Source organism: Perca fluviatilis, chromosome 8 (assembly GCF_010015445.1).
Source record: "Perca fluviatilis chromosome 8, GENO_Pfluv_1.0, whole genome shotgun sequence".
Taxonomy (NCBI): domain Eukaryota; kingdom Metazoa; phylum Chordata; class Actinopteri; order Perciformes; family Percidae; genus Perca; species Perca fluviatilis.
In genome coordinates, this window is record NC_053119.1 from 23,528,497 (window position 1) to 23,551,711 (window position 23,215).

Genomic DNA, 23,215 nt, shown 5'->3' on the forward strand with positions numbered 1-23,215 from the left:
AGTACATTATTAAATTGAGAGAGAGAGAGAGAGAGAGAGAGAGAGAGAGAGAGAGAGAGAGAGAGAGAGAGAGAGAGAGAGAGAGAGAGAGAGAGAGAGAGAGAGAGAGAGAGAGAAAGAAAACTATTTCCAGGACCAGTTGTCATCTCTACTCACATCATTTCAAGCATTCCCTTCTATCAGAAACACAAACAGTTTGGTAACAGCTATGTCTTGGATTAGCCTAAACTTTCCAAAAGGTGATTGTGCCTCGCTGCATTTATCACAATATAATTTCATTAAAAGATGATACACTGCTACAGGTAATTTAAGGGCTTCAATGTCCTCCTTACCAGTTCAAGGTGGGACCTTTAATCCCCCAACAGTTTTTAAGACTATAGAACCCTTCCAAACTCCATTTCTGTGTAATTGTTTCTCTTCATGACAGCAGTTTTTTTGTTGTTGCAACAAACAAAGTGAGACAATGCGAGATAAAGTCAGCAAATGCACACTCTTTAAATACACTTAAGTTTGAGAGCCACACATGTAGGAGAGAGGCCAGAAAGCCACATAAATACTGCATTATACAACACCTGGCAGATGGTGCGCTGCTGCGAGCTGCTGTCGTCGTGGACAAGCACACGCTGCTTAACAATACTCTAGGCATTCTCGATTTAGCCACACCGTAGGAGATGTTAAGTCTACAGTGACCCTATTGCTAGTGTAGGAAATTAGAGCTCAAGAGGTTAGATAAGCAAGGGGCACGCAAGAACAAAATGTGAAATATAAATATGTACTTTTGGAAAGCGTGCCTGTTTCTGGAATTCTGTCATTTTTTACTCCACAATAACAGTTTATTTTTCAACAGACTGTATGCTTAAAGACGTAGAGACTGGTAGCATGTCTCTATTTCTCTAAGCAATGTCTGAAGTGAGAATCATATCAAATAAATTAGACATTATATGGCTACGTGTTGATATGAGAGGCAGTCATGATTACCTCCCTATGGAGGATCCTATGTAAGTAATCCTAATTGGTCATGGGGATCAACATGCAGAGCACAGATCCTCTGTCTCCATTAACTGGGCAGACCTTCACTCAGAAATATTGATTCTAATTGGAGTCTTATACAATAGGATACGCACCACTTTCCTGTCCTAAAAACTAATAATAGCAAACTCTGTAGTCTGTCAATAAAACAGGTTTAAAGAAAACACTTTAAGGGTAACTACTGTTTTTTTTTTTTTTCAACTTGGACCTTCAATGTTTTTGTGTCTAAGTGACTGATGGGAACAACAATCTTTGACACTGGTCCAGTATTAAGCGAGATCGCTGCAGCGGTGAAACAAGCTACAATGTAAGTTAATAGGGCAATTGTCCAGCTTGTATTTACCTTCACAACAGTGCTCGTTTTGCCACTGACAGGCTCAGATTAGTATTCTAATAAGTGTCTGACAACATTATGAAAAGGATACCTTCAGAGATAGACCTTTAAAAACTTCTTTAAGACCTTTCTGTTTAACCAGAAACAGCTCTGAAGTCGCTAGCGCTAAACCCATCAGAAAAAAAGCAATCCTTTTAGTCTGTATAGAGCCAACGTATTTTCACATGTAAATCGGTAAACTATGTTTATTTCAACCAAAACTAGAATTGTGATGGTTGGGAAAGATGACCCACAACGGCTTTTCATAGTTTTATTTTGTTTCTGTCGACTTTAAATGAAGTGTATTTAACGATGCTAAAATAACTGTTTATTTACATGGAGTCTGGGGGATCTAGCCAACGCGATTTCGCGGATGTTTTTATGTTAAAAAAAGGATCATACTCTTTAACAGAAAGGTCAACCTCCTTAGAAATCCTTTCCATAATGTTGTCAGACACTTAGAATATTAATCTGAGCCTGTCAGTGGCAATACAAGTACTTTTAGATTAGATTCAAATTTACTGTCATTGCACAAGTAAGGACAACCAGTACAACATCTATCTAACCATAGTGCAATCATTAAAAGTGCTTTTTCTTTATAGCAGTGCTTAAGAAAAGACAGAATGCAGACAAAACACAGAATGCAGTATGATCATGTTTGTCCATTATTAAAAGTGCATTAGCAAATAAAGTGCATAGAATTCTGAGAAATCAGACAGCCCTACAGCCATACATCAGCCCTTCACAAATCACTGATAGAGAAAATATAAACGCAGTAAAGGCTCAGGAAATTGCAGATGTCATATGTGCACACACATAATTTTTAACTATACGTCATTTTGACCGGTCAATCACAGGTGTTACCAATACCATCATTACTTTCTGAAAGCAAAGTGACGTGGTGATGTAAAGAACAAGATAGACAACTGGTGTTTTTGTTATTTGCACAACAGAAGTTGTAGTAGTCGCAAATTGCATCATGAATTGGGCGTGAAATTGTTTCAGCATCCTAAGGGTGGCACTACAGAAAAGGCTATTTACAGGTCCACTTGCAAGCCTTTTTCGGTGGCTTTTAATCACATCTCACGGTTTTCATCAAGAGTTGTCATGATATGACATATGATATGAGATGACCCAAGTATGCAACCTGTATGAATTCTCCAGGTCAACTGTGCAAACTCTATCCACCGAGGATGACCATGAGATTTGGTGGAAAGACCCAGAAAAAGATAGTAAGTAAACACTCAAGATTTTTTTCAAAACTTTTTTTGTCAAACTACTATTTCCGAGGGCCAAGAATGAACTTTCATACTCAAGTTGTTGTGATGTTTGCTTAATTTGACTTGGATACGCCAACATTAATCATGTATATTATAATTCAGTTTTGTTTTATATTTATAGTGACTGTTGCTTATTAAGGAATTATAAATGACTTTGAAAACTATTTTCCACAGCATGCCAAACACGTTTAGATATTCAACATTTCCGGCAGCAGTTGCTTTTAGTTCATGCCACAAATCTCAAGCATTGCATGTAGTTTGAGTTTTCCCACAAGCTTTTAAAATCAGTCTATGAAATGTCTTGAAAATGGTCAACAGTAATGTAACTTTACAGTGATGTGTTCCTTTAACTCCTTACCCTAACTTTATATGAATAGAGGCCACAAACGTCATGCACCATCATACGTGTCTGAGACTAAAGCTCTGCAGAGACGACGTTCACTTGACCCTGGAAGATCACAAGATTAACAACAGTTGAGCTGTCGAGCCTTTCATCTCGGATATGAGAGGAAAAGCAATCCAGACCCCGAGGCATGAGCTACGTCCGAGAGCAGGGCTGTCATATTCAGTTACCTCACTTCATTTCTTCACATTTGAGACAATGGCATGACCTCAATTACTCGGTCAGAGCTGTAACCTACAGTGTGCCTTCTTTTGGGGGATTATTTTTCTTTTCAGTAACACCTGACCTGAAGTTTTGCTCCAAAGGCATTATCAGACACCACACCAGGTAATTTAAGGTACATTATGATATTATATATTTGCATAAGTCCCAAAATTAATAAATTATCCACTTAGCTGACTGGCAAATATAATGCCATTCTACTTCAAAAAGAAAACTAGTCAATTAATTGATTAGTTGATTGGCAGAAAAGTGACAGACAACGTTGCCATGCAATTAATTGTTTAAGTAATTTATCAATGAAAGATTTGCTGCATGGTAACAGCTTCTTACATGTGAGGATCTGCTGCTTTTCTGTTTTACATATCTGTAAGTTTAATATCTTCTATGGAGTGTTTAAAAAGTTTGAAGATGTTGGGCTCTGGGAATACTGGTGACGGCCATTATATAGACTAAACAATTCATTTTTTTTTTTGCAAAAATAATACAGATTACTTGGTAATTGAAATCATCATTTTTTATAGCATTTGTTGTACATTCACACACCTATCTTTATATTCCAATATTTCTTATTTGTGTGGTTGTTGCTACTGTACTTTCTGCTCATAGTTACATAAAGGAAACCCAGCACTGAACTGAAAAAAGCATCATGTTGTTTCTGCAGTAGAGCGATGTGCCGTGTTGATGTTGCAGAAACAACACAAGAACATGTGCTGTATCATGTGATTAAGCACTGGAAGCTTTGGACGTAAAATGTGCTGCTCATGTGCTTCCTCTCAACCGTTGAGTGTGACATTTAGCTCCTTTACAGTGGGGAAATATCAGAAAAGTAGAGGAAAAGACTGAACAAAAACCAAACGGTATTATGGATAAACCTACAATAAAAGTGGAAGGACCACATACATATGTATGGCATTTTTGTGGTGCTGACAACATGTTTTCACCCTTCTTTATCTTGGAGATGTTGGAGATGTTGAACATGCAAGTTAGTTCAAAAACACACGCTTCACACTTTTAAACACCCTGGAGCTGCCACTTTCTTATCTCTGTTCCTTTAACTTAGATGGTAATGCAGAGTATGGCAAATTACAGCCTCTCACCCATGAAGGTCTGCTGACCTGCAGACACAACATACAGTGTGCAGTGGGGGTGCTCGTGTTCAGCTTACAGACACGCATATTCATTACTGAGTATTGATCGGATTTGCCAGCCTTTATTTGTTCTCAAGACCTCACTTTTATCCAAACTGAAACTACACATTAGGTGGAGACCACAGCTTTTTCACTGTCCCTTCTCTCATTGTTCTCCCTCCAAAAAGTAACTTTGAGCAGACAAGGTAGAGGCTAGAACCAAGTACTCCGAAACAAAGTGGGAGTTTAGGAATCTACAGCTGGTTAAGTTAGCAGGTAAATAAAGGCGTCAACTAATGATAATTGCCATAGTCCTTTTACCCCTCAATTATTTTCGTCATTAATAGATCACTTTTTCAGTTGACTGCACCCAAAAAATTAAGTGGGAGGGACCAGGAGTCAGGGAAATTTTAAGTTCAAAGTGGTAATGGTGATGTAAGCTAATACCATTACAAATTACTGACTGTACTGTACAAATATTAATATAAGGTATGGTAACTGTAATAGTGACCTACACTCAGTGGCCACTTTATTAGGTACACTGGTATGAAAATGGAAAGGACAAGAAATTAGAAACACAGCTCAATATAATGCAGTCCAGAACAAATTTAACCCTGACCTCAGTATAACACACAAGGAATTTACACATTTCCGACAATTTCGAGGAAGGAATTATTGTATTGAATCGCATTAGACAGCACAGGTGTACCTATTAAGTGTGAATGACTTGGCATTTTTGGTTTTGTGCATGGACATTGTCACAGCGAGGTTGACCCCTCCAAAACTGAAAACACTTCCTGGAAAGAACACGCCTGATTGAACTCAACTGAAGGTGACATCACGAGCAGTTTCCTCCTCATATTAAGAGAACACCAAGCACCATGCAACACAGCAGCACTGCAAACTGCACCCTTACAGGGAACTGAGTGCACAAGGGAGAATCATTACTGGCCAATGCCGGTGTATACATGATGGGTAGAAAAAAACTGCACAGAAAAGCAGCAGTAAATGTAGCCTGTCTACATAAGTGAGGCCTGTGAGTGCGCTGGAGAAGCGAGGGCGGTGAGCAATACGCACTGATCCATTCAAATGATTGTGCACTTGACCAGACAATGCACCCACATCAGAATCCTGCTCATAAAGCTATAACTGCTCTTCCTGTCTCCACAGGGAGCAATCTAATAACCCAGGATGACATCAGCAAGCTCAGCTCAGAGAGGCCTAAAGACAGGCAGGGGTATGAAGGGGGGGGACAGATTAGGAATATGCAATTCATCCGCATGATCCTAAACTTTGATTTTACATTCCATTGCTAAATGATACGGACACAATGGAATCCTTTAATATAATTTACAATGAGGAAAAAACAGTCAGGATGTTGAAATAAGATGTAAAAAGTACAACAAAATAAATGTGTAACCATCTCAGAGATTCCCTTCAAACCATTTTTTATTCAAAGAAAATGTATAAATATATAGCTGTAACTACCAAGTCTTAAAATGCACTACAAGGTGGCCGGGTTCGGTCAGCGGTTAGAGCAGGTGCACATATACTGAGAGACATATGCCTCGATGCAGAGGTCCAGGGTTCGAATCCGACCTGTGACAATTTCCTGCATGTCTTCCCTCTCTCTCCCCTTTCGGAGGCGGAAAAGCCCAAAGAATTATGTTAAAAAAAGAAAAATGCACTACAAGTATGTATCCTGGCGTTTTATGAGAGAGACCCATTGCTATCTGACAATGTTAACCCCTACATCACATCATCTAATATGGGCTCGTGTCTGTGAGATTTCACAACAACAAAGCCAGCTGCTGACAAATCCCCAGCATGGCTCATCACACACACACACACACACACACACACACACACACACACACACACACACACACACACACACACACACACACACACACACACACACACACACACACACACACACACACACACACACACAAAATCTATTAATGTGGGGCTGTTCAACTGATCCTATAGAATTATACATCTTAGTTAAGTATGGGGATTTTTATATATGAAACAGAAACCTCAGTAAAATATTTGTGTTGTTTCAATCATGAACTTATTATGATTAATAATGAAATACACAATTAGCACACAAAAATTCTGGATTATCATTTTAACTAAAATGATGCAACCTACTTTAGAACATTCATGAGTGGTTTCCTTTCTTTTCCATTTTGAGATTAAAGATTCTTCGTGGCAGATTAGCATTGCAGAGGGCGTATGATAATTAAAAAAGGATTTCCTCATTTGATAGGAAGCAGAGAAAACATTCAATTAGTCAATTTAATCAACAACAATTTTAAGTATTGAATCAAGCAAAAATGCAACATTTTCTCTGGTTTCACCTTCTTATATGTGAGGATTTGCTGCTTTTTTTTTTTTTTTTACATCACAGCAAACTAAATATCTTTTGGACAGTTGGTCAGACAAAACAGGCAATTTTAAGACATCACCTTAAGCTCTGGGAAATTGCGTTGGCCAATGTTTCAGTATTTTATAACAATATGTTTCAGCCCTGCACATCTACACTGGGTTCACAGCAGGACAGCTGAAGTTGAAACATTAATTGCAAAAGAGATAGGGGGAGTTTCTGCACGCAGCACTCACTGAACGTCTAATATCACTGATTAAACAATTAAGCTCAAGGAAACAGGCACTCTATCATAACAGCCATCAACAGCATGAAGATAAGATATGTCAAGAGGAAAACACAGAGCACACTAACTCTTCTTTGTATATGTATGAATTCAGGGTACTAAACTGCTGTTTCACACAATGTGAAGTTGGGATTGCCTTAAGGCCTGAACTGTGACCTCTATAGTTAGACAGCCTCACTAACCATCAGATCGCCCGGATACTTATATGGGAATGCATGAGTAGAAGTGATAGTGACTCTGCGCTCTCTGGCGTTAGAGGATGATGACAACAAGAGTTTATCCCACTTTGTGAGTTATGTCCTGTCAAAGGTAAATGTAAACTGCATTAAGTGTTACGTTTGTGTAGTGCAGGTCCTGTTTTAGCCCGTGGAGGCGTACAACATGCTGTGCTTAACAGCATGCAAATTAAGTAATTCCTGGCTTCTCTAGCCTGCATTTTCTCATGTCCTGCCACTTTTCTGCAGCTGCACTCCCAAACTAACGACACGGTTTATAGAAGCAAAGTAACAACTTAGCTTTTCATGAGTCAAGCTGCTGCACTAGATGCGGTTTATAATGTCTTTTTAAAATACAACACAGCTGGTTTATTACAGCCTTAATGGCAGGAGGATGCAGGCAGCCAAATGGCTGTGAACGCCCAAGATGTGATATCAATAATGTAACAGATGATCTTGAAAGGTCTGGTTGTGATTCTGGTCTCAGTTGTGAAGTAGATGGAGGATGACTGTAAGTGTCTGACAAGACAAACATGGAATGAGCAAATACTTAAAACCTGCTAATCTACATGTGATAACTGTGTGTCCCATGTCACTAGGACATGGTCAGGTTTTACCAGTTTTACTGTGAGACTATGTATTTTATTATTACTATGTTCAACATACACGAACAATCTGAATTAGTAAATTATTTGTGAGAGCTTTCCTGACTAGCCTCATGAGTGCCAATACAAAATATTATTGCTTTTCAGAATAAAACCTAGTTGTGTGGGATAAACCTATAGTTTACTGTTGATCTCATTATGTTTAAAAAAAACACACATAGGCCTATGATCTCTTGCCTTACAGTGAGTCTACACTGTAAGATTGTGGTATTTTTTCCATCTACTGCGCCATCACAATAATAAATCATCATCAATCCGATATGGCCTAAATTATAGCGACTTTAGAGGTAGGCTGTGTTTGGAAAATGTTTACAGATTTAGGCAATCACTGAATGAATATGGGAAAGGCCAGCTCATGCACCTTAGCCTATTTTTTATTTCACAAACACATAAAACCTGCCATAATAATAATAATAATAATAATAATAATAGCCTAATAAAAGCGGCTGGTGCTCATGTTTACGCCTTGCTGAGGGATCTCAGCGGTCCGGGAAGAACGCGCACTTCCAAAGGATGCTGTGTGCTGTGCAAGAAAAGATGGACGCATAGCCTACAGGTTACTCACTCTGCGTAGCCGGTGGCCCACGGCAGCCGTTTGGTCTCCTTCAGTATGAGGATCGGTCTCGCGACGTGGTCCGCCGAGCACTCTATCTCGTCCGGCGACAGTCCCAAGAACTCCGGTCTGCTGTACGGAAATTTCAGCGGCAGATCCGAGCCACCGCCGGGATGGTCACCGTTGGAGCCACCAGCCATCATACCTCCCATAAAATTGGCCACCGCCGATTTCACCCGCGTGAGCATGGTCCTGCTGCAGCGTGGGTCCAGGCGATGCGATTGCGTGAGTTTCCCCCCGCCCGACAGATCCCAACACGGCGACGCAGTTTCGCGGCGTGAAAGGTAGACACACAGCGGCCGTAAAAACTCATTCAGCCCAGCGCTCCCTCGATGAACGCGGAAATAAAAGCTACACAGACACACAGGCAGGCAGGGCTGCATGCTAGTCATGTGACAAACCGGTTGCTGCCGGTGGATTTGGTCGCACTGGTCAGTGAGCAGCTTATGTTTACAGTGCTGGAGGTCAAGGTGCGTTAATCCCGGAGTGACGATTACCTGCTGGGCAAGGTGCAGCGCAGCACTGGGTCCTGACGTCAAACAGCACATTCCATGAAGGTCACAAAATGAACTATAAACTATTTCACCAAACAAGGAAATATGTCACGTTGTAGCCATAATATATGGGCTACAGTTTTGATCAATAGACTATGTTTATTTATTTTTTTGCAAAAAAGTAATTCACAAAGACATGTAGACCGTAGGCATCCTTACAGAGTGATGTTACTTATGTTTGGGATCAACAAGCCCCTGTTAAGCCTCTCAACTCTTAGGCTATACTACTCCAATACTCCAATAAAATCAATAGAATTATTAGTTGGAAGGGATAGTGCTGCAAAATCCAGCATCAGCATCAATCACTTATGGCATACACAAATCTATTGCATTTAGCCATCTTTTACATCTGGGGGTCTCTGAGCCCCCAAACAGATGTAATGCAGACTTTTCTGGAGCAGATTTCTGAAACATGTTATCAGTTCAAAATTTAGGAAAGTCATAGAAGTGTTAAGCTAATAAACAATGTTGAGTATCTTTTTTGAGCTGTTAAATGTTAACCCAAAGCACAAATTCTCCCTAATAGCTGGACTTAATCCTAATGCTGTTAAAGGTCAACCCCAGATTGCTCTGTCTTTCCAACAATGAAAAAATAACTAAAATGATTCTTCTTATGCTACTTATTTGTCTGCAAAAGAATAAATAAAATAAAGGAAAAAGAGCTTTCTGTTTGTGTGTGTGTGTGTGTGTGTGTGTGTGTGTGTGTGTGTGTGTGTGTGTGTGTGTGTGTGTGTGTGTGTGTGTGTGTGTGTGTGTGTGTGCACAAACAGTATCAAATCCATTTCGAACAAATGTTCACTGGAAAAAATGTTTGCTGTTTGGACAGTCTGCTTCTGTCAACAACCCTTTAGTCAAATGTTACTTGAGTCTGCTGAAAGTTGGCAGATGTCTGATCAAAATTCAATAACACAAGCTTAATTGATGGAAGACACTAATTATATCTCTGATGATGTTTGTGAGGCTTTACATGTACTTTTATTCGTAATATCTGTTTTTAAAGTGTTACCCCATTGTCCGTGTGACTTCTAATAATTCTTTAGTTATGAGTATATGACAATCATTTATTTGCTTTAAGTCTCAAGTGAAGCATGGCCAGATTAACCGATTTGGTTGCCCCAGAGCAAAACTTTGCTTTTAGTCCTTCCTGGCCCCCAACCTCCTGTTTCATTATACACGCAGACACCAGCAGTACTCAAATAATACTGCTACTTCACATGTGAAATACCTGAAAACCATACATGCTTATACAGTATGGTAATTAATTGAGGAAGTTATTTATAACTCATGTTTATTTCACATGTGAATTTATTTATTTTTCTTTCATTTCATATATGAAATATCTGAAAATCTAGTGTGCCTCTATCATATCAATTTATCACAAGTTAAATGTCCTTAACCACAAGTTCCAATATGGGATGTTTTTTTCTTACAGTATGAAATAGGCTCCATATGTAATAAACATGTGAAATGTATTTTGCATGTGATACATTGACATGTGCTGGCAGAGAAAGAGGGTATGAAAGCCTTATGGGAGGAGGTCAGGCAAAGACTGTCCAGGCTTCGCAGAGCTGAACGTATCCGCAAGCGCAGCAAACGGAAACAGAAAGAACGAGCCAGCTTCTTCAAAGACCCCTTTAAGCATGGCAGACAGCTGCTGGAGGAAAAGAAGAGTGGGAAGCTCGAAACCACCAGGGAGCAACTGGAACAGCACATCAATGAACAGTACAGTGATCCAGTAAGGAACGTCCCATTAGGAACACCAGGGTACGTGCCTAAGCCTGCACCTCCGACTGCTGTGTTCAACATCATGCCCCCCAAGCTTAGTGAAGTCAAGTAAGTCGTGAAGAAGGCAAGGTCTTCATCAGCACCAGGCCCCAATAGCATCCCCTGCAAGCTCTATAAGAACTGCCCCAAGGTACTAGAGCTGCTATGGTAACTCATGAGAACTGCCTGGAAAAAGCAACTCATCCCATCCGAGTGGCAAAGAGCTGTAGCAGTCTTCATCCCCAAGGAAGCGAACTCCAAAGACATCAACCAGTTCAGAAACATCGCTCTGCTGAACGTAGAAGGAAAAGTCTTCTTCTCAGTGCTGGCCAGAAGGATGACCACCTACCTGCTTCAGAATGGCTACATCAACACCAACTGCCAGAAGGCGGGAGTCCCAGGCTTCCCTGGGTGCGTAGTGTACTCTACAATGATCTGGGACCAAATCCAGAAGGCCAAGTGGGAGAAGCCAGGCCTGCACGTCATCTGGCTCGATCTTGCTAATGCCTATGGATCAGTCCCACACCAGCTGATAAACTACGCCATGGAGTTCTTACATATGCCCTCCTGCATAAAGAACATGGTTGCATCCTACTTCAATGACCTGCAGGTGTGTTTTGCTCTTCAAGATTTCCCCACGGGTGGCAACAGTTAGAAGTAGGAATCGCCATGGGTTGTGCCATCTCTCCCATCCTGTTCATGTCAGCCTTTGAGGTAATCCTTGTCGGAGCAAGATGGTTGGCGGGATCAAGCTACCATCTGGGCAGAGACTACCCCCACTGAGGACGTACATGGACGACGTCACCAGCCTCCTTCAGACAGCAGCATGCACATCAAGACTGCTGAAAAGGATGGACAAGTGGATGTTGTGGGCACGAATGAAGATCAAGCCTTCAAAATCATGGAGCCTTTCTCTCAGGAGTCAGAAATGGCAGCACCATCTTCTTCGTAGGGGGAGAGAAAATCCCACTCCTCTCTGAGCAACCCATTAAAAGCCTGGGGAGGCAGTACATGGCAGAGCTTACGGACAAACAGATGGGGAGAAATGTAATGACACAGCTCTCAGAAGGCCTGGCAAAGATCAATCAAAGCCAACTCCCAGGGAAGTACAAGGTATGGTGCTACCAATTTACACTCTACAGGAGGGTGATTTGTCCACTGAAAATGAGTGAGATCCCCTCATCCACTGCAAGTAAGATGGATGGAAAAGCCAACACATTCATCCAAAAGTGGTTGGGGCTGCCACCGTGCCTCTGAAACAGGCCTCTTCGGAAGGAACACCCTCTAGCTGCCGCTTCAATCCATCAGTTTTGGCTACAAGGAGGAAAAGACCAGGCTTGTTTTCGAGTTGAGAGAGTCTGCTGACCAGGCTGTAAGGAATGCAAACCCCAAGGTTCGAACAGGCCGGAAGTGGATCGCCCAAACTGAGGTTGACCAAGCTGTCAGTCATCAACATCAAGAGATTGTAGGCACAGTCCAGGCAGGAAGAGCAGGGTTAGGGTGGGGAGAAGCGCCACGGTTCTGGTCCAAGGCCAGCCACAAAGAATGGAAGGAGATGGTGGTGGCAGAGGTGACAAGAATGGAGGGAGAGCGCTACAAGATCAAGGACGTGTCGCAGGGTCGACAGGGAAGCTGGACAACCTGGGAGGGAGTTGTCAACCGAAACATCACCTGGTCAGACCTGTGGCCCAGGCAAGGCTCAGCTTCCTCATCCGCTCAACCTACGACACTCTTCCCTGTCCTCGGAACCTTCACCAGTGGTTCGGGAGTGAGGAAAGCTGCACACTCTGCAATACCCCTAAAGCAAACCTCCAGCACATCTTGTCAGGCTGTAAGATCGCGCTCTCCCATGGACGCTACAGATGGCGCCACGACCAGGTCCTGAGAAAGCTAGCCGTGGTGCTAGAGGGGCGTCAACAGGGCAGCAAAGGGGTACCACCAGTAGAAAACCACAACCACATCAGCTTTGTCATGGAAGATGGGGGGAGAAGAAACATCAGGCCAAGAGAAACACCCAGGCCATTTTCCCCTGACCAGGAGTTTCCCGGTCGAGATCACTGCTACATCTCTCCGCCCCGACATAGTGGTGTGGTCCACCAAGGCAAAATCCGTGCTCCTCATTGAGCTCACAATACCAGCGGAGGGGGGGATGGAGGCCACCTACGAACGCAAGAAGGCCAAGTACTCAGATCTGGCTGCTGAGTACCGGGAGGCTGGCTGGAAGACCACCATCTATCCAGTGGAGGTTGGATGCCGAGGCTACGTGGGGCTGTCAACCATACGCCTTCTGAGGGACGCAGGAGTGACTGGAGGGAACCTAAAGAAGGCAACCAAAGAGCTAGTGGAGGAGGCCGAGAAGGGGAGCTTTTGGCTCTGGCTGAAGAGGAAAGACAAGAGCTGGGGGAAGAACAACTAACCCCGACAACAGCCGCAGAGGGTAACACCTATCAGCTGCAGGGGGTGACAGGGAGACGTCCTTGTCACTGTCCCGCCACCAGGAGACGTTCCAGGACTAAAGGAGCGAAACGTTGGTGAATGGTGGTTCCTGGCTGAGACCCTGCAGCTGACCCATGGGCATTGGAGGAGGTGCGACCGGCAGCAATGCCTAGCAGGTGTTCCATCTACCTGTACATTTCACATTTCACAGTATGTCTCCAGTGAACATGACTAAACTCCAATGAAAGTGGAGTTGTCCAATTGGCAGACTATATCCAATCAATAAGTCATGAGTTTGCCAGAGCTCTACTGACCTAATTACACACATTGAGCTGGTCTGTGAGCTGTGGTGCAGGAGATGATGCACTATACAATCATCAATAGTTAGTAAATGCCAGAGCTTGTTTGCTTTGGTCTCCAACATGCTTTGTTTGTGGTCTAGATATTTTTGGCCATGTAGTGTACTTTCGTTAGACAGACAGACATTGACATCCACAGAGCCACACGTAGCCTACAAATTAGTAATGCAGCAATCTTGTTTCAACTTTAACCTTTTTGTGGCTTAAAATTGTAATTGTGGCCTCTCTTTTTTGTGTGTGTTAGAAATGCAGTATATCGGGGCACCTGGGTAGCTCACCTGGTAGAGCGTGCGCCCATATACAGAGGCTCGGTCCTCGACCTAGCGGCAGCGGGTTCGGTTCCGACCTGTGGCCCTTTGCTGCATGTCATTCCCCCTCTCTCTCCCCTTGCAAGTCTAAGCTGTCCTGTTAAAAATAGAGGCAAAAAAGAAATGCAGTATATCCTCATTTTGTGCTGAGTTTTGAGACCTTTTCCCATGCTAGATTACATAAATTTGCAGTATTGGTCAATAATGTTTAACAAGTATCTAATCCAATTCTAGTGAATGCTAATTTACTGTAGGTGCTTCTATCTTTTTGTCCACTCCTTGCACATCATCTCCCTCCAGCTTTGTCTGTTTTATTTATCACAGGATTATGACGGTGATCAAAGGGTCAAGATGGCTTGAACATTGTCACCAGCCTGTGTGTGTGTGTGTGTGTGTGTGTGTGTGTGTGTGTGTGTGTGTGTGTGTGTGTGTGTGTGTGTGTGTGTGTGTGTGTGTGCGCGTGTGTGCGTGCGCCTGTGTGTAATCAGCCTTCTAGTCCATCTGATGACTCACAGATAGACACAGACGGCCGCCCACACACAGTCGTACCAGAGGATAATCTGGAGGTGGTGAACCCGAGTGTGAGTATGGACGATTGCAAAGGTTGGTGTCTGTTTATCTGTCTAAGACATGTTAACACTGCATACATTTGTCTTAGAAAAGAAATACTGAGATGTTACAAATTCAATGCAGTTGTCACACTTATCACAGTGGTTTTGTTCAGGTAAAAGTTAAAAAACAGCAGCAACTAAACTACTGTTACTACAACTAGTAGTGCTAGCGTTAGTATTTAACTGGTATTAGCCCACTGTACTAGTACAACAACCATTGCATTCTAGTTACTAAAACGAAGACTGTTTTTTGTGTACTGTATTTTACTTGTATTTAAGTATATTTTATCTCAAATATTATACGTTGCTACATTTCAAGTCACATCCACTACAGAGTAAAAATCAAAAGTGGAAAAAAATCCTTGATAAACTCTGAGAAGGGAACAAAAGTCGTGGAGCCAAATCAGCAGCTGCAGCAGAGAAGAAGCTCCTGATGTGTCTGCAGCTGCAGGAGGGCAGGGCTCCAGAGAGGTGACACTCTTTAAAAAGTAACTATATATGTTTTAAATATAAATGTTCACTGGCCGATTATCATGGGGTGTGAGAGGTGCAGCCGGGCCGGGCCTAGCAGTTTGTAAAAAGTACAACAAAGCAATGTAATGAAGAATTGTGCCATTGTGGGTTAAGGTTAGCATTATTTTACCTGAGCAATCATTAGGTCAAAAAAAGATGTTGCATTCAGTGGTGAAGAAGTAATCATATACACAGTACATGGTACAATACATATTTTACCTTTATTTAACCAGGAAAAGATTCATTGAGATTAAAAATCTTTTTCAAGAGTGTCCTGGCCAGTTTATAACCACAGTCTAAATACACTGTATTACAAGTAAAAGTCCTGAATTCAAAATGTTACTTATGTTAGAGTTCACAAGTATTATCAGCAACATGTACTTAATGTACAAAAATACTCGTTATGCAGAATGGCTCCTTTCACAGTGTTATAATATTATAGAATATTATATTGTTCTGTAAATGCATGTGTAGTTCGTCATTGTATAGCCAATTTTTGATAAGTTGTATACTACTGGGTAGATTAGTATAGTGCTGCGTTATATCATATAAGCATACAATGTGTTTTTTTAATGTTAAAAGTAACTATAAGTGTCAAATAAATGTAGTGGAGTAAAACATACAATATTTCCCTCTAAAATGTAGTGGAGTAGCAGTAGCACAAAATGGAAATACTCAAGTAACAAGTAATTAAACTTAAGTACAGTACTTGAGTAGGCTTAATGTACTTAGTTACATTCCACCTCAGGTTGTATTGATCTTAATTCATCACTAATGTATTGCACCACCCTGCCAGCACGCTAAGTGTTCCAAATCAAACATACCCAACAGGTGCCTGCTGGGTGTGGCTAACATGCTAAATGCTAAAATCTACTGAGGAACTTTTCCTTTCTGCTGTTTGTGACAGCAATCCCTGCAGAGCCTCATTCAGATCAACATGTTTGAAAAATGAACCTGGAGCAGATTAAGGAGGACTTTGCAGTGCACACAGTATGTCATTCAGACAGGTGAGTGCAACAACACTGATGGTTGTAATTCTTCAGAGGAGAATGTAGTGTTGTGTGCATGTGGGTGCATTGCATGTGTCTTCTTTGCTTATGTGTGTTTGTTGGCTGCAGCCACTGTGGAGTTTATGTTGTTTATACGTTCTCTGTGTTGTTTTTCTTGGTGATGTTTTTTCTACTGTTGATTCTATAAGCTTTTATAGCTTAATAATTGTTGCACCCGCTATGGTGTCCAGTCATTATTTATAGTGTATTGTTTGTTTCACTATCTGAGTTTTTTTTTCCTCTTTTCTGGTTCTAGTGAAGCTAAGGTGGTTGGTTGTATTTGATTATCAGTTCAGTCTATAGAAATGGAATGTAATGTTTGTTTGGTTTGATGTGCATACGTTGACATGTTAATGATATATAAATGTGTACATATAAATGTATAACTGCATATAAATGTGGAATGAAATATGATTGAATTTATTTCAATAAGTCAATCATATAACAGCATCGTCCTATAGCATTTTTGCAACCCTCCCTCCACCTCCTGTTATCTTTTTAAAAATGTAAGCCAGTAATATTTCACTAAAAAAAAAGAATACTTTTCTAGAACTATTTCCAACTCCACATACAGTATGAGTGCCGTGCTGTATTTTCTCATCATTTTGCTTGCATGCTTTGGCCTGCTGATGGCCAATCCACTCTTGAACCTGATTCGTTCTACTCACTAACATCGGGAGGCAAGTCACCAATAGTGCACCCAACAACAATTGCAGAAACACTGGAACAACTTTGTTATACTTTTTCTGTTTACCAGGAAATGAACAGGTCAGTGTGCTTTTGGTCACTACAACCAAATCAGGCAGTTTATCTTCTCTCATTGGTATTGTGACATACCTGTATGCAGGAGATACTGGGATCTTCTTTCCTTCTATCCTAAAATGACATGGTATTGACACGGCTTCATGTAATAAATTGCAAACTAATTATTTTTCAGCTGTTGTGATTTACTAAAACTAGATATTGACCAATGGTTCCCAAACATATGAAACAATTCCTACTCTGCATGTGTTTATCTGCTGCAATCAACACTGATTTTATTTGCTCTGGTTTTGTGGGTAGCTTGTTGTTTTAATTTCTGACCAGCAGATGTCACCAGTGTACTAAGAACCTTTCCAAGAAAACCTTATCCGACCACTATTTAGTAAAAACTAAACACCGACGCATTTGTTGTTGTCGGGGGTACTCACATGCTTGTGAAACAAAAAGATGTATTATGTATTCTATATCTGATTTACAAAAAGGTGGGCCTTTTTTGACTTTGACTACTTTTGCAATGTAAACTACATTTGTAGAAGAACAGAGTCCCAATGCTGCCTTGTCAAAAAAACAATGGCTAAAATAATGTGTTTTTGTATCTTTTATTAAACAAAGGTAGTGAGCCATCACAGGAAGGCACCAAGTGAAAGAAATTACAAATATAAGTGTGTAATGGAAATGACTTGCAGTGAAAGCTCATACATGGTGGAAAACTATAGTTTAGCATCACACTGTTTCAGGGATCAGTGCAATATCCCTAACAGTCATGAGGGCAGGGGATAAATAAAACAACCTGTGTAAGTCACAAATTGATTTTGTTTTATTCATTATTTATACCTGCACTTTAATAATTTCTGTGTCTTTATGCCTCATTGGTACACATCATCATAAGGACACACTGGCCATGGAAAGTCTCTAACAAGAGTACATATCATGCATACTGAGCAGACATAGCATCATAGCCGAGCCTGGAACATTAATGGTTCTTTATTACCTGGTATAATGGAGCAGAAACAGAATATTAATTGAGTCATAACCTCTTGTATTTCAATGAGCTTCCACTACTCCTGCAAAGGAATTTTCTTTCGATTGTTAAACGACAGTGGGCACCACTGGAGTCACATGTGCAAAACTCTAACTCCAGTCTGCACAGCAGCAGTTCATGTGGACCAAACTCTAGTTTGTTTTTCATTGCTTGAACACAGTTTTCAAAACTCTACAAACTTATCCCATGACTTTAACAACGTGCACAACGTGCACAACACTGTAGATTTACAGCACTTCGTTCAAATGCTAACACACTGCTGTCAAAACTGTTAACCACACATTCAAAACAGAATAGATTTCAGTCTGGTGCCTATCAAACACTCCTGATTGGAATTTTAGCTGAAAGCATAAGCAGGTGTCTTGTTTTAGACTAGTTAGTGAAGATATACGGTATTTATATAGAAAAAGCTCAGAAAGCCTTTTTTTGTATACAAACACCAAATAAGAATGAAACCATTCTACACTGTACCGTTTGAGAGAAACAGGGAAAAGAGCAAAGATACCAACATGTCCAGGTAAGATGTCTGAGGTTATGTACACAGCTATAAAAAAGTTTAAAAAAAAAACTATATCTTTACAATAGTAAAACTGTGTTCTTACTGTTTTTAAGAAAGCAATGGAAACAACACATTCGCAAACTTCATTTGCATTTAGAGATGAAGCAGACATCCAATGTGATGAAGAAAACTTGCCACATGATGCTGGAGAGAGGCAGGATTAGTCACACTATTCGTTGGTACTGTTACTGTTATGTACCTTTTTTTCCCCAGTAATTCCATAAATTACTAGAGACAATATACTATATTGCCTTTTTATTCCTTCTTGTTTACCTTACGTAAAAAATGGTATATTATTCAATCTATATCTTTTCTTTAAATAAACTATTGAGTAGTGTGAAGTCACTCAAATTGTTCAAACTGTAAAGATGAGAAAGTTTGTAATTTCTGTATTGGTGTGTGATGCTAGTGTTTTTACTCTCAGTGTGTTCTGAGTGACAGTGTGTGTTATCTCAGTGAGGCCTGTGCATACTGTTTGGCTGCACTGAGCCTGTTTTGAGATGTGTGTTAAGAGTTGTGTTGCTTGGAATGAGTTTTGCAGGTGATGTGAACTGTTGCTAATGCAGACTGTGGTTTGAGTTTTGCACATTTGACTCCAGTTGTGCCCACTGTTGTTTAGCAATCGAAAAAAACTGTAAATATGAGATGCAAAAATCTACTAAAAGATGTTGAATTTGTAGTTTAAGTTAAAGTGGCTGTATATAGGCCATTAACAGGATTCAATCTCAACTGCTTTAATTTTGATACACTAGCATAAAGTAGATCTAGTCCGAAATGCCAATGGGTCATGTTTTATTGTGGTGTTATTTTATCAATTGTTTATTGATAAAAACACAAAATTGACAACATTACACATCATATTAATTTGCCCCTATTTTTCTGGACACAACACAATGTAGCTTTGGACTTCACATTCAGCCACATCACCCTGTTCACTGCCTAACATAGTCTCCAGATGAGAAGTCCTGATAAAATCCCAGACAAACCATTTCTCAGAAGGCAACCGCTCGCCTTTGTCAGATGTTGGAACATGCGGCACTTACCGGGCAGGAAGGCATTAAGAGCAACACCTCATCGCTCTCGGCTAGTGACATTACTGTTCACAAATAAGGCTTTCATAATTAGAGAGAGTCAAGTTTTCCCTGACATGTGGCAATGAGCAGTGAAAACTATTGCAGTGACTTTCATTAGTCATTGTCCACGGAGCCAATTTAACCTGCTATTGGTTTCTAGGCAACAACTCCGCTGTGAAGGCATCATATGCTATTCATATTTGAGTGGTTGTGGTGTGTGAGTGTCAGTCACTTGTATCTCAAATAATAAAGCTGAACATTTTTGTTGCATTGTATGCATACATTTAGAATATTTACATAGCAATACATGGTATATTCAATATAAGGTGTGTGTATGTATATATATATATATATATATATATATATATATATATATATATATTTTACAACATTTATTTGCATCAGAACAAGCAATTTGTCAGGAAGGCATGTTGCCTATGCTTGGTTTCATACTTCTAGTGTTGTGTATGATTTCATATCCAGCAGCCTCTCATGTCACCTCCATGGCTCTGCCTTTGATTCCCACCTGGTTTGGATGTTCACAGAGCAGGTCTATCATCGGTCATGCTGCGATCCTATGGCACATCAAAGCACGTTTTGATTAATAAGGTCTCGATGTGACCTTTCCATGTCTTACTAAAAGGCATAAATGCCAACAGCTGTATGAAGCTGGAATACTGATCCAGAAAACAATTGTTGGATTGGTAAAAAATGGAAAGACTTAGTTTGAAGTTTTAAAACAGGTTGTGTTTTTGGTGATAATTAGTTGAGATGTCACTGACTCTTTAAAATGTTTTTACTTGATTAATTTATTTGTGAGGAGTATTCACAAACAATAGTAATGTGTTTGACAGTTATTTGTCTTTCGCCCACTTCCCAAATTTGTGTTTTGGGATTGCTTCTTGTTTTATAATATTGAACTATTTGTATTTAACTTCAATTCATAAAATAATTATTTTGTTCTTCTTTTCAAATATTAGCAAAGAAGACCAGTAGTATGCTCTTACTACCCTGTCACCCATATTATGGCCATGATCCTAATTAGGATTCAAATTCCTCCGATTCCCCTTTTGAGGACCTCAGCTGCAAATACCAGGAATGACACCCTTTGCTGGTAGGAAACAATAACTTATATACACTGAGCTGACCCAAGACATATGCTGACATTTGAGACTGGAAGTTAACAATAGACAAACAGTTGTACACAGATCCTGCAAAGCAATTCAGTTTTGATGACCAAAGATTCACCAAGAAAAAAAGTTGTTTGTTAAGCAAACCTCCTCTGGATAGATAAATATTACAGAAAAGTAGGACAAGCTATACAGCAGCAGTTATCAGCTTCCTTGTTGGGGAGGAGGGCAACATTGTACACACAATACTTTTTCTTTATAAAAAAAACCCTGATTTTGTGGGACATTTTCTAAATGATAGTTGTATTTCTTTCTATTTTGCCTTCTTCACACTGCCAGGACGTGACGAGTCATAAACACTAACGTTTGATCACGCTCCAGATTTTGTGTACGAGCATGTTTAGACCGGTATGTTTGCATAAATTGAATGACCTCTGGGGAGTGATTAAACATCACAATGGTAAATAGAAACTATTTTTAAGGATATTTGAAGGAGAACAATGAACAGGAAGAGAGAGGCTGCACGTAATGGCAGCAGAGAGCATCGTCTCATCTGTCTCCTCTGATTAAAGTACTGAAAGAACTTCCTTTATTTAAGGCAAAAAATCTGGCTCGCATGGTTACCACTGACCAACAGAAATTCAGCCAAAAAATGCGAAGCTCCATTTGTTAAAAATCAATATTTCTGTCAGAATAGCCACTTTGTAAACACTTGTCCGACTGTTTTTGGCATGTCTGTTTATGCTATCCGGCCAATTGAGGAAAGGCCAGGGTGTCAGGTGGAGGGAAGCCAGCTGTGGACACAATTATCCAGATATACAGAAAACAAGACTTGTTTCCTGTGAGGGAAACTTGGTAGAAGCTGTTTACTTACTAAGAAAGGAAGCATGGATCTTCTTGGCATTATCCCCACACAATGCCCAATCAAAATCTATTAAGAATATATAGGAAAAGAGCACCATTAAGTCTTGCTTCCAACTCTGTGGGGTAAACATGTTTTCTTTGAGTAATGGCATTCTTTCAGCTAACGAACAGCAAACCGATGCTTGAAGTCATGTTTCATGTCTGAGAGACTGAAGTGTGAAGTGATTATTCAGAGGTGTGCCAAGGAACAATGACATTCATATGCATGTGCAGTTTAATTATTCTGCTTCTTTGTTTGGCCTCTCACTTCCCTCCAGCAGGTTTTTTTTCCAGAGGTCTAATGATAAATAAAACACAGAGGACGCAAAGGATAAGTCCTTTGTTGCCGTTGCTCTTCACAAACCCCTGTCGGACCAATTGATCTTTCTTCCTGCATTCATCTCACTAGCAGCTCAGTACATACTGTCGAGAGACTATATTGATTTTCTGATTGAGTTCCTTCTTGTTCTCCTTTGTCGTTGCAAAAAGATATCCAAGTGAAAAAGAAAGCAATGACCCATAACAGTTTGTCACAGAGCTGATGCAGTACATTTTACACAGAAATGTATTGAATGGATGGCTTGCGTTTGTTTTCATGTGCAGAAAATTCAGTGTCAAATTGGTACAGAGAGCCTCTTTTATGGCAATGCTACTTGTTTTATGACCCTTTACAATAAGATCTGTCTGTTTTCTGGCATCCTAACTTGGAGTCTTTCTTTTTTAAACTATTTGGAGAAACTTAATCACTGCCTCCTGAAGTATTTGCTCAGTCTAGATTCTGACTAATGACCTTAGATCATGTTAGCATATATAGCCAGGCTTTCAGAGGCATGCTACTTAATGATTGGCATGTCTAATGAGAGCCAGTGGGAATTTGAGATATGTCCATCAGAGCTACAATACTCCCGCCATTCCGCCTTATGTAGAACTTGTAGCTGCATGATCAGTTGATACTGGCTGGGATTGCCTGATGCCAATTTTTTCTCTTTTTTATTGCTGACAATGAACATCTCCATCCTTTATTGCAGGTCTTAACCTTCTCTACCCTATTTGAAGGGCTCACACCTATTTCTGTAGGACTTCCCCTCCCATACATCTCTGTGATATGAGTACCAGACCCTTGTGTTATGAGGTCAGATGGCCAGAGATAAACTGAACCATAGAGGATCAAGGGAGTTGGGAGGGTTTAGCTGCTATAGGAGAAACTGGTCGATATCACCAGCTCTTTGGAACAATGTGCATTACTAGAATACTGTGACATGCTGGTATAATTACTAGAGAATTACTAGAGATGTTCGATACCGATACCAGTACCGGAAAAGCCTCCGATACTGCCTAAAATGCTAGTATCGGAAAGTACTCCAGTTTATGCACCAATCTGATACCACGTAATTTAGCCCATATGATAATCTACTTTAAAGTATTTTATTTATCTTTTCCGTTAAGACTGTCAAACTGTTTCACAAAAGCTTTAACCTGAGCTAGGCCGTACAACAAAGACATAAATCATATCACATCCATACAGGGTTAGTAGTATACAGCTGTTA

The 23,215-nt window shown here is 40.4% G+C and overlaps 1 protein-coding gene and 1 long non-coding RNA gene across 3 annotated transcripts in view; one reads left to right on the plus strand and one right to left on the minus strand.

Annotated features, from left to right (window-relative positions):
• ppm1h (protein phosphatase, Mg2+/Mn2+ dependent, 1H) overlaps positions 1-9,029 on the minus strand; it is a 33,729-nt gene extending 24,700 nt beyond the window's left edge. Inside the window, exon 1 of one of the 2 annotated variants that reach the window (XM_039808562.1) lies at positions 8,558-9,029. In XM_039808562.1, the coding sequence (XP_039664496.1) occupies positions 8,558-8,997 (440 nt within the window). In that variant the 5' untranslated portion in view covers positions 8,998-9,029. The remainder of the gene's footprint in view (positions 1-8,557) is intronic. The other variant, XM_039808563.1, reaches the window with a different exon arrangement.
• A 5,566-nt stretch (positions 9,030-14,595) lies between these two features.
• Positions 14,596-17,767, plus strand: LOC120564719. Its single transcript, XR_005640136.1, has 2 exons — positions 14,596-14,629; positions 16,058-17,767. It is a non-coding gene; the product is annotated as an uncharacterized LOC120564719 (long non-coding RNA).
• The last annotated feature ends 5,448 nt before the right edge of the window (positions 17,768-23,215 follow it).